The 17622-nt window shown below is 36.2% G+C and overlaps 1 protein-coding gene across 1 annotated transcript in view; it reads right to left on the bottom strand.

The window, feature by feature from the left end:
• Positions 1-17622, bottom strand: part of TFAP2D (transcription factor AP-2 delta) — a 53541-nt gene that overhangs the window by 20965 nt on the left and 14954 nt on the right. Inside the window, exon 5 of the mRNA XM_059176379.1 lies at positions 4788-4929. Coding sequence (XP_059032362.1) covers positions 4788-4929 — 142 coding nt within the window. The remainder of the gene's footprint in view (positions 1-4787; positions 4930-17622) is intronic.

Raw genomic sequence — 17622 nt, 5'->3', positions numbered from 1 at the left:
TGCTCCCAAACTATAGGAAAACTGTAAAAATTTTGGAAGTGATCAACAGCCCATGACACTGACAAAACTGTGTTCATTTTTAAGGTGAATATTCACAGATCAACCTCAGCATAAAAATATCTATATAAAAGAATCGCACTGAACCATTGTTTTTTTAAGAAATTAAAATATGAGTTTTGGAGGGGATATCACATTTGTAAAAAGTTTAAATCAAGTTACAGTTTCCTTTCAAGGCCATGATTCAAGCAAACTTTGGAAAATCCTGTTTCCCAGCATTTCATTAGAATTTAGACTGCTGTGAACTGAATTCATATTTTACTATTTAAAGTACAAAGTCATTTACTACAATTCAGCCCACTAGCTTCACAAAAATGATTGTTATATCCCATGTAATACTGTTTCTTGCAAAAGGTACCCTTAAGTGTGATTTTCAGATAGTGTGAGTTCACAGAAATTGCCCTTTTCATTATGAACCTAATTGAAAGTAAAAGCGGATCATAAGGAGAGGAAAAACAAAAAACCAGAAAGAGCCCTGATCTGCTCTAAATCAAACAGGATCCTCCATATCCTCCAGCTAATATTTTAGTCTCTGAGATATAGCATCTTAATGCATGCTTTTAACAACTGCATGTGTATATGTTCATTAAGAATATTTGATCTGAATTTATCACTTTTTCTGTTCTGAGTTAGACTTAGTTGATTGACTTTCAGATTTACTACAATTTAAACTAAGTTTTTGATGCCAGTCGGTAGCCTCAAATGATGTAATTTGGTAGGGCATCATTATCTGTTACTTTGTGTTACTGAATAGAGTTAGATATACTGTTATCTTTATTTTTTAGGCAATTTCTAAATAAAATTTAAAATCCAGATTCATGCTATCATTTTTCAGACTGGCAATATGAATTACTATTTGGTAGGTCATCAGTAGGAACCATTATTATAAAAAATATTGGAGTTGTTTAAGATGAGTCTTTTAATTTTATATCAGATTAAAATATATTTAAAAATTTGAATGTCAAAACATTGCTTTAGTTCTTGTGGTATGATATTGGAATTATTTGGATGATTGAATAAATTAGCTTATAAGCTGGTAAATCAACTTCCTTATACTGTATAAATAATACAGCAAGTTATAATAAACTTAAAGTTGCTGAAGAAATGAGAAAAAGGCCAAGTGTGGAAAAATTGAACTTATGCTAAGTAATTCAGCTACACTATAAAGGAAGCTGTACCAGGAGCAGTTCCAGAATTCTCGACCTCTGGTATTTGATTCTGCTGCTCTTAACTCACTGATTTAGGACAGCTTCTTGACTTAAAAACAGATGACAATTTTGTAGACTCCCCTTGGGCAATTATGATCATCATCTCATTATGACAGTTACGGAGTTATTATTTTTATGACTAGTTTCGTCCTTATTTTAAATTTTATTTATAAAACTACAATAAGAAATACTCGTTTCTCAAAACAAAATGACACATTATGAATTATGTAACACAAGATGATCTTCGGTGAATCATAAATTCTAACTTTATCACTTACGTCACTGTCCTTAAGGACATAATTTTTAAGCCGATATCTGAATTTCAAGTTTTGTGTTTCCCTTTTTGACAATTATTGTTATGGTAACAATTAAAACGTGTTAATGATTCTGCTTTACCTTAATGCAGATCAAATGTTAAGCATATTTAGTTCTAAATTCAATGAAGAAGTTTAATGTGTTTTCTATGAATCAAATGTTTTGTCCAGTACATTTTTAGAACTCAAAAATGGTCTATTTCAGTGTCTGTCTTTCCTATATAATTAATTGTCTAATTACACCAAGATATTTGGTTAATCAACAAAACACAAGAAATTAAGGGGAATTAGGAGGCTCTACCCTTCGTCAATAGGCCTTTCATTTAATTATACAGTTGGCAACACAATTACATACAACTGAATCCATTATTCATAGAGGTAAAAGAGAAACATGTAAGCCAATCCAACAATGCAGATCAGTTATTGGATCTCTTATCCAAAGATTTTGAAATTCATATGTATTTTTGATGCCATTGTCACAGTCTTGTGAACAAAGACGAGCTAACTAGAATGCATGGGTATCCATGTAGGCTACTTAATTTCAATGTTGAAGATTTTATTTGAAAATATCCAAAACTTCACTATTAGAAAATTAGAAACTGCTCAGAACACATATTGGATCCATTCATATATTGTAGGAAAAGCTTGTTATTCCTACACATCCCTTAACTAATCCACTTAGGTTGATAACTCCTTGTCTTGTATATATTTGTAATGACTACACAGTCTCTCATTCTTGTTTCACATTGTCCAATAAGAAGATGGGGCAGATATACACAACCAAAAAGACAAAGAAAAATTATACAGGCTCTCTCCTAATTTCTAAATGTTTATGACCTATTTACTCATATAAAACTTAAGGTTACTGGAATCAGTGAGCCCAATTCTTGATTATTTAATGGTTTACAAATGTCCAGCTATGGGCAGAAAGATTGAAGAAAAGTACATGTTTTCTGTTCTCACAATATTTTATGAAACCAAAATTCAAAATATCATCTAAAAATAGACATTTTTGAGATCCTAGGCAAAAGGAAAATACTACTCCCAAGTTGACTCCACTACTGTAAAATAGATGTCTCAGCACAACTTGGGCAAATATGAAAATACTTCTCTTAATCTCCTCAAGTTCTAACATTGGACTTCTATGAAAACAAAATCTCTGCATTGGTTTGAATGTACAGACATTTAAACAGAGTTATGGGAACTCTCAAGAAAATGGGTACTTGAATGTTAATGGCGGCATTGCTGTGGGCGGTAGAGGTGAGCAGCTATGGAACCCTTGTGGGGTAAGGGGCACAAAAGGAAGGACTGCTCTAGAGTAGGGAGAGAAAGTCTTAGAATAAGCCTGATGAGACTATAACAAACTAATTTTGAGGTAGAAAATATAAAGGTGACTTCTCTTGGATAATGCATATCTGGGGATAACCGAGTCATTCATAAGTGTCTTATGGGTATACATATTGGAAAAATCTGTATAATCCTGCTGGCTAGAAAGAGACCAAGCTTTGGAAACACCTGCAGGACACTAGCTAACTTCTAGCAGTGTATTATTCTCTTGATCTGAACATGTCTTTATGATATTGAGAATTCGTACTGACTATGTGTACTTTCTGCTCCTCCTGGAGAAACTGAAATATTACTGATGAAGACCCCTCTGGGTCCTTCCGTGTAAGGGGTAAGAGCAGAAGCAAAACCAAAGAAAAGATCCCCCAGGAGATAAGCCACACAAAAAATCCAGGTTCAGCTCTTTCTAATAGCAAGTTTTCAGGAGCTTGCACACAATAAGATCTATTCCAAAATCTTAAATCCACATTTTATACCTGCCTTATAAGTTTCTTTTCTAACTCTTGGTCTTCATTTTCTTTCTCAGCTGTTCCTTTCCCTTTTGTTTTCTTGTTTTACTTTTTTTCTCCTTTTGCCTCCACCTTTCGTTTTCCTTCTCTCTGGGGCAAGACGAACCATCTAAGTTATTCTCAGAAGAGTAATACAAAGGTATATCCCAAACCCAAACAGTGCAGCCACAAGCAGCACCAATCCCAAATAAGGGACTCAATATCGTGAGCAAGACTGTTGGATGGTAGGTATCCCATTTAAGCCCTTAAACTTGTAAAAACACACAAAAAGACCTATGTGACATTAGAAGTTGGTAGAAGAAATATTTAGTTTTGATTTTATGCATTTTGAGGCCATTTAGATTTTAGCTAACCTGTTGTGAAGTCTTTTTCCATCAGTTTCTAAGAAGCAGCGTCTTTAATGCGATCTACCTTATACTCTCTCTTTGAAAGTTTTCCCCAAATAAGAAACTAATTTAGAGATGATAGCTTAACCCACTTGAGACTATTAGTTCTAAAATTTGAATATACAGTTAGGAAATTAGCAAGATTATTAAGTCTATTATGTAGCATAACTTATTTTAATAAAGAGAAGAGAGTAAGAATTAGCTACTGTCTGAAAGATTTTTCTCTAAAAGTTTGAACATGACTTGCAGCACAGTTTGACTATTTTGTTGGCTTTTCACAGCATCTATGGTAGTTCTTCCATTCCTTATCAAAGAACTGTCAAGTTTGAGGGAGTGTGAACTCATCTTATGCAAGCTTCCCCTTTCTTACATCATCTCTGTCATTATTTTAATTCACATTTTTGTTGGACTTTTTACAATTTTCAGAAGCTTTCTCATACATGCCATCTTTTCTTTTTGACAGTATCAACATTTCAGGTGGGGCAGGATAGGGATTGTTTGCTTCATTATACACTAGAAAAGATGGGGGCAGTGATGGTGATCCCTTGGTCCTAGAGGACTCTGTGTTACCTCTCACATACCTGGGTCCTCTTTTTTCATATTCTCCAGACATTCACAGTGTTTAGAGATCTTCATCCTCATGTACCAAGGTGCAGTGAGTGGTTTAGACCAAATCACATAGAAGTTAATGACATATTTGCCTGGAATCTACATTTCCTAATACTTTTCTCCTAAGAATGCCTGCATATTCTGAAGAGGTTTTCTAAAAACTCATCATCACTAAACAAAGGCAGTTTGTAAATCTTGCTATGGCACAAGGCCGGGGCTAAGGGTGTGTCCTTGTGTAATATATCTGCTGAAACGTGAGACCCCCTGCTTTAGAGAGCTGGTACTTTCTAGACTCTTTCCCTCACTCAAAGAAAATGGAAAAACTGAGAGAAGGCACACAGAGCTTCCCATTCTGCTTACTTGGTCGCTAGGATCATCTTTTTTCGTGCTGTCTGTTCTTTCTGTTCCATATGTTGTCTGGCAAGATGTTCTCCTACAGCTTTGGCTGGAAACTCTGTTTCACAAGTGTAGCCAAAATCCCGAGCCAAGTGTAAAGCTTCCCCTGTTGGCAGACAATAAAAGTCAGTTTTCCACAAATGTCTAAACTCAGTAAGAGTAACACTTTATATTTTCCTCAAGCCTCCTCCTTCTTTGTGGTCAGATAGATCATTTTTTTCCTATTTGTTCTAAATAATACTAAGGAGAAGACTTTTGGGGTGGGGGTAGATTAGGAGGAGGAGAAAATGAGGAACAGAGAAGCTACTTACCAGGCAGGGGCGTGTGAAAAACTGCGGGGAAAACAAGAAAAACAATCTAGGAGTTTTGATTTTCCTAGAGACCAGTTTAGCTTCTCAGATCCTACAGGTTAATGCCAGAGGGAAAAACTCAATGGGTTTGCCATTCTGTTGTTGATCAACCTAAAACCTAACCTTAGTGTATTTGAAACATTCAGATATCTTTCCTAGGAGATCTATCATAATATTGACAAAGGGTCCAAGTAACTTTCCAAAGAACCTGGAACACATTGGAAAGGGGAGAACAATGAATTTTATCGATTTCACACCACTCTGTTTGCAAGGATGCAATATTCTGTGATCATAGTACCAGCATATCAGGCTTCATGGCAGTCTTCAGTACCTTTTAGCACAGTGTGCAATGCTTCTTATGCACACTAATAAAAACATAGTGCTTTTTAAGTATAGTAAAATCATAAGTAACTTTTAGTCTTCCACAAAAATCTTAAACCTGAATAAATTGGTAAGAAATGAGGTAAAAATGGCTTATCTGCCAAGTAAGATTTGGGGATAAAGTTCAACCTTGAAAACAATAGTAGTTTTAAAGCTCAAGCCAAATTTCACTTGAGCACAAAAACTCAAAAAAAAACAAAACAAAAACAAAAACAAGTTTTCACTGCACATATACTGAGCTCCTACTTTGCTCAAGGTGCAGTGCATATGTAGGAGTAATGAGGCATATAAAAGGGCATCGACAACCACTCCCATAACAGTAGCAAAAAACACCTTAGTAGCACTTTCTAATTTACGCAGCAACCTATATGAGCACTATCATCTGCTCATGTTTACTGACATCATGTTGTTATTATTTATAACACAAGCTATTGTACTACAAGCATCATGTGAGTGTTAGAGAGAAAACGTTTTATTGATGTTCAAAGGGGGAAAAGGTGGTCAACATGGGGGAATTAGGTCAGATAATGCTTTGTGAATTAGGGATCATGATTTCCACCCCTCCCCCCCCAATTTCAAAGCAGTGGCCAGTTTTTAGTTAAGATTCACATATTCACATGGTAGGAAATATCCTTCTTAGTCATCCACTCTAAACAGGAAGAGGGCATAACTTCATGCAGAGGGTCCCTATGTTGAGGAGTCTGGATAGTGCTGGTTATTGAAGGGTCACGGTTTTAGATAAAGCTGCAATGTACAAGAAATATTTTTAAAGGGCTTATTACTAGCAGTTTTTCCCCCTAACCAATTGAGAAAGAAAATTTATGCATATTTGACAGAAAAATGGCACAAAGTTTTTTTTTGGAAAAAAATAAATAAAGGCATTGTGGGATGCTTGGGTGGCTCAGTCGGTTAAGTGTCGGCCTTTGGCTCAGGTCATGATTCCAGGGTTCTGGGACCAAGTTCCGTATCAGGCTCCCTGTTCAGTGGGGAGCCTGCTTCTCGCCTTGCCTGCCATTCCCCCTGCTTATGCTCGCTTTCTCTCTGGTAAACCAATAAACAAAATCTTAAAAAAAAAAAAAAAGACATTGTAATGCCATATAGGACGGTCACTTTTGCTAGAAAAATGACAGAAGGGAGAGAATTCAAGACATTTCAAATTTGAGGCATATAGTCTAAAGCAGTGACCCTAACACATGACAGAGGATAAGCTCATGTGATCTTGGGATTTACAAGTATCTTGCCACTAACACAATAACCCATTCGCAGTGTCATCTTTGTACATTGTGTTGAGTTATGGATATTGATATATCTGCATATTGCAATATTGTCACAGAAAGATATTTGGAAAGCATTTTCAGACACTCACACACACACACACACACACACACACACACTCATTTGTCCTCTACTGCTTTTGCAGTAGTGAGAGAAATGAAACAGTGCAAATGGGAGGGTGGCCGCATGTCCCTTAAATTTGATGTTAAAACCTGACTCTGGTCCATTATATGCAAAGCTCTCACCGTGTGTAGTTTTTAAAGCAGTTTGAATGGAGCAGCTGCTATTTACATTTACACTGACAGCCAGATCCTTCTTTTCCTTAGTTCTGTTTACTGCTTTCTCTGGCTTGCAATGTAACATTGTTACTGGATGTATAGCTATGTTACATTAAAAGAAATGGCAAGTGAAGGCACTCTGATACGTAGTTAAAATATGTGAATCACGCCACAAAAGCTTTGTATGTAAGGACCCAAGAATGAATGAGTAAATGAATCGTGAATTAAAATACACATGATATCCAGCAAGGAGGACAAATCTGTATTTAAATTCTGTACAGCAGGTACCTTAGAATGAACAAGTTTAAGAAAAATAGAAATTTTAGGATCATAAAAAGCATTTGAAGGGGAGCCTGGGTGGTTCAGTAAGTTAAGCATCAGACTCTTTAGTTTCCACTCAGGTCATGATCTTGTGGGTTATGAGATCAAACCCCACAATGTTGGGGGGGTGTCCATGCTCAGTGGGGAGTCTGTTTGATGCTCATATCATATTCTGTAATTTTACTTCTGTTAACTTTTTGAGAGAGTTACGCAGTGTGTCACCTACTGCTGATGTTAGCATTGAAAAAAATGAATACTTCTTAGGGGTTTCTATTTCATTTTGGAAAGGGAGATAAGGAATACTTAGATTATAGACCCTAAAGACTGGCACTTAACATACTCTTATACAAACAATAACCCTAACCCCAAACATCCATCCTACATCTAAAATATCCTTGAAATAATACAGTATAAGGTGGTCGTCCATGCTGGAGTCAGTGTATTGCCTGGTCGTGTGAAAAAGGGTGGAAGGTCCTGGTTGGTCAAGTGGCACAGTGCATTAAGATTTCAAAATGACTTAAACTTGTTTTGCAAACAAAAACTAGGGCATCCTACCTCATCTTACAAGGCTATGAGGTGACACGGCAGTATTTGCCATACGGAAACAGAAGGAAAAATGTTCTCAGCCCTTCCTGAATCATTCTTCTACCACAGGTTGCTATACTTGCTTTTGCCCTACCAAAGAGACACAGAAGCTCATTGATCTTTACCTTCACAAATCAGTCAGATCCCCTAGAATCTTATACACATGCTTTCTTTTTAAAAAAGAATTTGCTCCCTGATGTCAGGGCACTCATTTTTCACTCAAACGCAAAAAGTGAACAACTAGGGGAAATTATTAAGAAAAGTTTAAATGAACTTCACTGATGCAGCCTAGAAGTAGAAAGTTAATGGGAAAATGTTTTCTGGATTACCTGTTTTACCAAGTTTCTGGGCTCCTACATTATTTTACAAGAAGATCTAAATGTACATTTATTTATTTATTTTTAAAGATTTTATTTATTCATTTGACAGAGATGACAAGTAGGCAGAGAGGCAGGTGGTGGTGGGGCAGTGGGAAGCAAGCTCCCCGCTGAGCAGAGAGCCCAAGGTGGGGCTCGATCCCAGAACTCTGAGATCATCACCCGAGCCAAAGGCAGAGGCTTTAACACACTGAGCCACCCAGGCTCCCTTAAATGTATTTTTAAATAGAAATAAATAACCAGCATGTCAACCTTCTATGTCACTAAGGACTTTTCCCTTCCTTTTGAATTGTCGTATTTTAGAGAAAAATGTACTTCAGATAATGAAAAATCAACATCTAGTACACTAATTTGCACTAAAGAATACCTCTATATTGTGATTACCAGATACTGCCACTGTAACAGTATTGCCTTAACAACAATTTGTTTAACTTAGTATTGCAATACCTGATGTTATTAGATAAAAGCAATGATTCATATTTGTTAACCTCTAGTCACATGTCTATGATTTCAATTTTACTTATATGTATGGGAAACTAGCACGCTGAAATCTATCTGTGGGATTATTCTAAGAAGTACCTATTAGAAAGCAAATCTGAGAGACACCTGACTTCCTCAGTCGGTAGAGCATGTGACTCTTGATCTCAAGATTGTGAGTTCGAGCTCCACACTGGGTGTAGAGATTACTTAAAAACAAAATCTTAACAAACAAAACAAAACAACAACAACAACAAAACAAATTTGAGAATATTTTTAAACCTGGATAAGGTACTCGATTAAATAAACTGTAATACCAAGCCATAGTCCTTTAGAGCTGAAGGACAAAATTAATATATTATAGGTTTCCCAAACTATTCAGAAAAGGATGTACTCTATATCACTACATATAATATAACCTATGTTATAAGTAATTGTCTTATAATTTAGTAATTCCCTAGTTTAATGATGATTTTATTTAAACAACGCTTTGTTTTTCAAAGCAATAGTTTTATTCCCCATCACATGCCATTAGCACAGCCCTGATTCAAAATAGGTACTCAGTAAACATCTGTCATGTGAAAAAGCTTTGAAATATCTTATTGGTTAATTACAACAATAGTCTTGTGAAGACTTCTAATGAAAATGGTGAAAAACTAGAACAAAGAATTGGTAGAAAGAATGAACATATAGTTCATTCTAGAAGATCTATCAGTGGAACCATTTTATAAAATAGACTATACCTATACTTTTTAACACTCGCTACTCCCATAACCTGGGGTTTGTGTTTTTGTTTTTAATGTCCGGGTGTCACTCCATATCAGTCTCAGGGTATTTGCCTATTTTGAGGCTCCTGAAATAATCTCAGGCCAACATTAAGACCTACTGTCCCAAGGTGAAGGGAAAGTGTTACTTAGGGATTAATTGTACACTGTCATGAAATACAAGAATTCTGTGGCTTATACAAAAGGAAAGCAGTTACTATACAGTCAATTTTAAACTATAAAGATCTCTGTCTATCAGGGCTTTTGCATAAAGGGTTCTGCCTTACTTGGCTGACATAATATAAACTCTAAAAACAAAACAAAAATTAAAAAAAAAAAAAAAAAAAAGGAGAGGCACCCGACTGGCTCAGTTGATAGAGCATTCAAATTTTGATCTCAGGGTCATGAGTTCAAGCCCCACACTGGGAGTAGAGCCCACTTTAAATAAATAAATAAATGTTTTAAAAAATAAAAACAAAAAAACTGAAATGTAATGGTAGAAGGAGAAACAGATAGCGCTGTTAAGAAAATGAAATAAGTCTACTGAAAAAGTCTATGTGTATGGAGAGATGTAGTGTGAAATGAAGCTTGCTTTTCTTTTACTAGTAGGGAAAAGATAGGTTTTCAAGAAAAGGTGTTGGGACAACTGGGTGGCCATCTGGAAATAAGCAAATAAAATTGGATCTATACCATGTATCTAACAACAAGGTCCAGATGGATCAACAATTTAAACATAAAAGGTAGAACCACAAAGTAATTAGAACATGACAGAATTCTTTCACAGTCTGGGGATAAAAAAGTCTTTTAAAATATTACAAGTCAAACTAAAAACTATGATATAAAATATATGAGACATATGATTATACTCATATCAAAAATTCTGTAAGACACAGACCTAAACAAATAAGCAAACCAACAGAAAACTCATAACGGCAAACAGACAAACCAAAGCTCGTGGTTGGGAGTCCTTGCAATGCAGATCAGAGACACACAGCCAGCTTCCTGTTACATAATGAGCACTTATGAATCAATAAGAAAATATTTAAAAATATCCCATAAGGACAAAGCAAATGAATAGGCAGCGAAGCTCTCTAAATTCTTCTAGGAATACTCAATTCAACCTCTTTCATAACCAAGGTATCCCCCCCTTTTTTTAACCCATCAGATTAGCAAAGATCCGAAAGTTGCCTATCTGCAGAATTATTTATGTAAGTGTGAGGTTACTCATTGTAGCACGATTTGTGATAGCTGAAGATTGAAAACATCTATATAATATTCAGTAGGGAACTGGTTAAATAAATTATGAAACACTCAAATAAGGAATATCATGAGTGTTTAAAGGAATGGGCAAGTTGTAAGCCCTGAGAAAAAACACTATTATAAGGTGTGAAAAAAGAACCCAACAGTAGAATAGTGTGTACAGAATACTAGAATTTCTTTAAAAAATGAAAATATTCCACACATACACACACACACATCATTGGAAGGAAATAGAGAAACCGTTTCTTTAATAGAACATTTGTTTTCTGCCAGGAGGGGAACTAGCCAACTAGGGAATAGAGTGAAAAACAAATATTTTACTGTATGCTCTTTTGTAACTTTTAAATTTTCTTCTAATATCTGAATAAATTATCTACTTAAATTATATTAATTCAAAAGTAAAATTACTCTTTGACTACATTCTTAGAGAGATTTCATTCTAAACTCAAATATTTGTCGTAAATTAAAATACAAACAATTCTAAAACTGCTATTGCTATTCAGCAGGATATGGACATCAGTAGGAAGAACTACGCTCTATACTTTTATTAAAATGTCTATGAATTTTGATAAATCTAAATCATGGAAATAAAGAAGAAACCGAGTGTTTGAAAAGTACTTTAGTCAAGGCATATGTGTTGAAAGAGAGAATAATGGAAAGAAGAAAATAAAATCACGAGGGAAGTAACACATTGGTGTGTTTTTGAGTAGCACAGCCTGCAAGACTGAGAAGTGAAAAGGACCAAAGTGGGCAAGGGCAGGCAGGACTCAGCCAAGTGGGTAAGAAGCTGTGTACTTCTGCCACCATGTCTCTCTTTCTTGTGAGCTTAATGAATGGGGTTCCGAGGACCTAGAGAAGGGAATAGTTACAGAGGGAAGGACTCTGGGTCCTTGACTGAAACTGTGAGAAAAGGCCCTTGGTGAGGTACATCCACATCAGACTATGACGAGAAATCGGCTTCTATCATGGTAAGCCACTGATAATTTGGGAATTAACTGTTATAATAACTAACATTATCCTAACCATTATAGTTATTATCTTTATTTATAAACTAAGAAAATAAAGCTGAGTCAGGTTAAGTAACCACCTCAAAGTCTGACAAAATTTCAACAGTGACTTTATTGGGGACTCGGGAGGCATACTTGCCCAAGGGAAAATACATCTAGCTCATGCGGGACAACTAGTTCATGTGAAGATGTGCAGGGCAGGGTCTGGAAGGTTACATTTTTTGAAACTAAAGAATGAAACAACTACAAAGAAGGATTTAAACTCAAAATCCTTTGACTCCTGAATGGAGATTATTTTACAATATTTGTAAATGATCCCTTTCCTGTTGCTGGTGTATATTCACATCCTTCTCTGCCCCATGGTTTTGAAATACACACACACACACACACACACACACACACATACATACACACACACACACACACACACACACAGAAGATTGGACCCCCTGTCACAACAAACTACACGTCAAGGTATCTATGTTTAGGGACTTAAATGGTGCTTTCAGAACTCCTGGTGTTGCCCGAGAATGTTACATGAGCTTTTCCAAATTCAGCAGAACTGTCCCAGGAAAACACCCCACTCCGGAGCACAAAACTAGCAACACTCTGGTTTTGTGCAACACCCTGCAGCTTTGGCCATCCTGGAAAACGTCAAGTGAGGGGGAAGCAATGGGTACGAATAACTACATCATTGACTCCTCATGTTTATTTTAACAACCACCAACTCCACAAAGATTATTCTGGAATAAAATACAGAGGAGGCAGTTAACAGAAACTGCTGATTCATAAATAATAAATATATAGTAAGAGTACTAGAATCAGAGCAATAATATTGGCCATATTCTTTGAATGTTTTCCAAAGATAGAATTATTACCACTATACAAGAGGTAGGGATTACCCCACGATCTCCTCAGGAAGAATCATGCATTGGGTTAAACAGCTCTAACCCACCACATTTTCTGGAGAGTAGCATCTCTCTGATGTCATAGATAACCAGAAAGAGACAAAAGAGAAGTCACAGGGATATAACTAAAACAAGGGGAAAGAAAAAGGACATCAAGTTTATGATAAAGTGGGGAAGAAGATGTTCCAACCATTAGTTATATATCTAAAACCCATTCGGTGAAGATGGATAAAAAGGGGAAATGATCTACTACTACATTCTGAGGACTCTGGATTCAAATATTCATATCATATTCTAGCTCAGTTATGTCTGTTACATGCCCCCCCCCAATAACTGCCTTACCAGAATGTTCACTTTTCAAACAACTCTATGAGAGGAAAAGAAGTCAGTTTTAAGTTCTTCATCCGGTGCTCACTAGGTACAACGATATTTGTAACAAATGTTGTGATTTAAGTATAAATTTGCATTAAATAGTCCTCTCCCTTAAATTCCTAAAATAATCCCCAAATAATTACTTCAATATGTTGGTTTGGGAACAATGCTAGGGTGGTCCTATCAATTGAGTGACTCCATTTAAAAGAAACACAGGAGATTTATTTTAAAACAATTAAAAACAGAATGATGGTAAAGCCCAAGGCAAGCATGGAAATTTGGACTATCATAATGAAAGTAATGTTATTTATGTCAGTGAGAGGGATAGTTCTTGAAAAACCAATGTTTGGGTGTTTTTATTTGCTAATTTCAATATCCATTATAAAATGCACCCTGCTGTTCACCAATTGGATCTTTACAAAGGTTATATAATTTCTTTTTTTTTTCAAACATTTACTTATTTATTTACTTATTTATTTTTAAATATTTTATTTATTTATTTGACAGAGAGAGAGATCACAAGTAGGCAGAGAGTGAGAAGGAAGCAGGCTCCCCAGCGAGCAGAGAGCCCAATGCGGAGCTCAATCCCAGGACTCTGGGATCATGACCTGAGCCAGAGGCAGAGGCTTTAACCCGCTGAGCCACCCAGGCGCCCCAGTTATATAATTTCTGCATGGGATGTCTACCAGAGTTTCCATGAACTACCCTTTTTTTAAAAAAAAATTTCTATCAAAATAGAAACAATGGCAAGGCTATATTCAAATCCTCCCCAGAAAAGGCCTGACAAGTATGGTAACATCATGGAAAGCGGACTTTCATGAACTTTATTTCAAAGTCTGGTGTATGAGAAATGAAGCCAGTTAGATATTATCTCACTTATGCTCAAGTCCTGTAGCAAAATGGGGATGGCGTGGGGTGTGTGATTTAATGCTAATAATATATTGGACCACCAGGATGTTTGAGAAATAACTATAAGAGTCTTAATCAAGGGCCTTAAGAGACACTTAAGATTCATCAAAATAAAAAGTTGTACAGCAAAAGAAATAATCAACAAAACTAAAAGGCAACCTACAGAATGGGAAAAGATATTTTCAAATGATATATCTGATAAATTGTTAGTACCCAAAAGATATAAAGAGCTTAGAAAACTCAAACTCCAAAAGACAAATAATCCAATTTAAAAATGGGCAGAGGACCTGAATAAACATTTTCCCAAAGAAGACATCCAGATGACTAACAGACACATGAAAAGATGTCCATCATCATTTACCGTCAGGGAAATACAAATCAAAACCATGGTAAGATATCACCTCACATCTTTCAGAATGGCTAAAATCAACAACCCAAGAAACAACAGGTGTTGGAGAGAACGTAGAGGAAAAGAGCACTGGTACACTGTTGGTGGGAACGCAAACTGGTGGAACCACTGTGGAAAACAGTATGGAGGATCCTTAAACAATTAAAAATAAAACTGCCCTACCATCCAGCAATCACACTGCTGGGTATTTACACTAATTCAAAGGGATACATGCACCCTAATGTTTATAGCAGCCTTATTTACAATAGCCACGATAGGGAAACAGTCCAAGTGTCCATCGATTGATCAATGGATAAAGAAGCTGTGGTATATATAATGGAATATTATTCAGTCAAAGACAAGAATGATATCTTGCCATTTGCAATGACATGGAGGAAGCTAGGGTTAATAAGTCGGTCAGAGAAAGACAAATACCATATCATTTCACTCATATGCGGAATTCAGGAAACAAAATAAATGAGTAAGGGGGAGGAGAAAAAGAGAGAGGGGGGACAAACCAAGAAAGAGATTCTTTACTATAGAGAACAAACCAAGGGTTACAGGGGTCAGGGGAGAGATGGGGTAATTTGGCGATGGGGATGAAGCAGGACACTTACTATGATGAGCACCAGGTGACGTATGAATTTGTTGAATTACTATATTGCACATCTGAACTTAATATTATACTGTAACTTAACTAATAAATTAAAAGACAAACTTTTAAAAAAGCCATTTAAGAGAAGCTAAATTACTAGGTTTGGGTATTCAAATATATATGTGGGTTATTGCAGAAAATCTAGGAGGTAAAAAGGAGATATCAATACAAATGGTAAGAAAAATACTATTCCTTCCCATAAGACCACAGATTCATAAGAGAGTTGATGGACCATTTCTTGATGACTAGGAATCTAGTTTTGGAATTTCTGAAAAAATCAACCTGAAATGTTGCTGGCTCTTACAGAATATGTTTGATAGAAAGAGAAAAAAAGGATCACTCAAAGACAGGCTCAACTCAAAGTCTTAGGGACACCAACTGGTAAATATGGGAAAGTTTTAATTTACCACTTAAAACTACACAAGCAAAACAAATCCAAAAGAACTAAATCAGACCCATGTTAGTTCAAAAAAGTACTGAAGAGAAGCATTAGCTATGTCAATCTTCAGGGGCTTGACAAATCCAAACTGAGTCACTGTTATTTTGTATCCATCCAGCATCATCTACATGGTTCCAATGACTATGAGCCTAATGCAGAAAGAAAATGACATCTTGGTGGCTGGAGAAGGTCATCGGCTGTCATCATCAACCCAACCAAAATGTGGGAATAAAAAGATACAGGAGAGTCCTCAACTCTAAAACTGCTCTTCCTCTTTATTAAAATAAAGCCTATTTTAATTTAGATGGAATGTCCCTGTTCTTCGAGTATTAAGTTCTCTCCATGTCCTCAGACAACTTGTAGTTTTTTAAACTGTGTGTCATGACTCAGGGTGAGTCTTGAAATAAATTCAGTAGGTTTATCATCAATATTAGAAAGAACACAAAAATATGGACCAGAATAGAAATCAGAGAATATAACACACTGTAATAAAACTTTTAAGTGTGTGTGTGTGTGAGAGAGAGAGATAGAGAGAAAGTGTGCATGTGTATTTGTGGGCTATAATATGTGGGGAGTTAAGGGATGCAAGAGGTCCTTTGCCTCTAAAGTTCTTTTCCTCAGTTCCATCACAGTCTGGAATTAAACAAAAAATATGTATTTCTTTATATCATGAATATTTGGGGGATTTCAAAAGGATCCAATTAAAGTATCTGGAAAGAATTAAATCTTGGGTTTCGTCCACCAAGGCTAATTGTGACTCCTCCATGAACACAAGCCAGAAGAACAGAGAACACAGTTAGATATTTCTGTGGTACCTTAAAGATCACCCTAGGAGTTCACATATTTAACTTTCACCTCCTCTGTTACCACAGATTGAGAATTCCCACTCAGAATACTTTAGTGCTTGGCCTCCATAAAAAATCAGTAAGAAGGTTTGTGAATATACCCTTTCATGTATGGCTCTTCAGCTTCTATTAGCCAGGATATTCAAGGACACCCCAGAAAATGGTCTTTCTTAGGGCCTTTAATTTTCACACCAGTTACAAATCTCACAAGAATTCAGTCAGTGCGTCCTAGGAAGTGGAAAGGATCTCAAGAAACATTTAGACCAATGATCCTTAAACTTCATATACAATAGATTCACTGGGGATGTTGAAAAAGAAGTGTAGATGCCTGGGTCATACCCCCCTACAGACTGAGTTTCAATTGGTTTAGGGAAGGGTCCCAGGTATTTTTTAATAAACCTCCAGAGCTGATTCTCCTACAGAGTTGGGTTTAAGAGCTAGTCAACTCTTACTAACCATATGATTCTTTTTTTGTTTGTTTTTAAAGATTTATTTATTTGACAGAGAGAGAGAGAGAGAGAAAGGAGAGAGCGAGAGAGGGAACAAGCAGGAGGAATGGGAGAGGGAGAAGCAGACTTCCCATTGAACAGGATGCCTGATGTGGGGCTCGATCCCAGGATCCTGGGATCATGACCTGAGCCAAAGGCAGATGCTTAATGGCTGAGCCACCCAGGCCCATATCCATATGATTCTTGAATCCACCTCATTATATTCTGAAGAAGTGTTTTATTCTATTGTTAAACAGCTATAATTATAATTATCTTCTTCCTTAAATTGAGCAGGAATCTGTCTCCCTTTAGAATCAACCTATGTGTCATTTTTTCTACCATGTCCTTCCCCAGTACCTCCAACCCATATGAGTGGATGACACATCCACTTCCTCTGGCGTCTGTTAGTTCTTAGTATCAGCATCGACAAGCAAACACATCATAAGACATAAAATGCAGTAACAGTAACTAACTTGTTAAATGTGGGTGGTCAGTAATATTACTGTTGTTATCACTATTATAATTAGGGAACAAAGTGAAGATAATAATGGATTGCAAAATCACCAACCAATTTTGCCCAGACTAATGTCTAGAACATACTACTTCAGAAAGTGGTACAGTAAAAGGTATGAATTGATAATCTGGATAAAGTCAAGATGTTTGTGTGTGTGTTTTCCTTACTCTTCACTTCCCATAGTGCCTTGTAGACAAGAGAGTACC

The sequence above is a fragment of the Mustela lutreola genome, chromosome 6 (assembly GCF_030435805.1).
Source record: "Mustela lutreola isolate mMusLut2 chromosome 6, mMusLut2.pri, whole genome shotgun sequence".
NCBI lineage: Eukaryota > Metazoa > Chordata > Mammalia > Carnivora > Mustelidae > Mustela > Mustela lutreola.
Note: the sequence above shows the minus strand (reverse complement) of the source record. Positions and strands in the feature narration are given on the sequence as shown.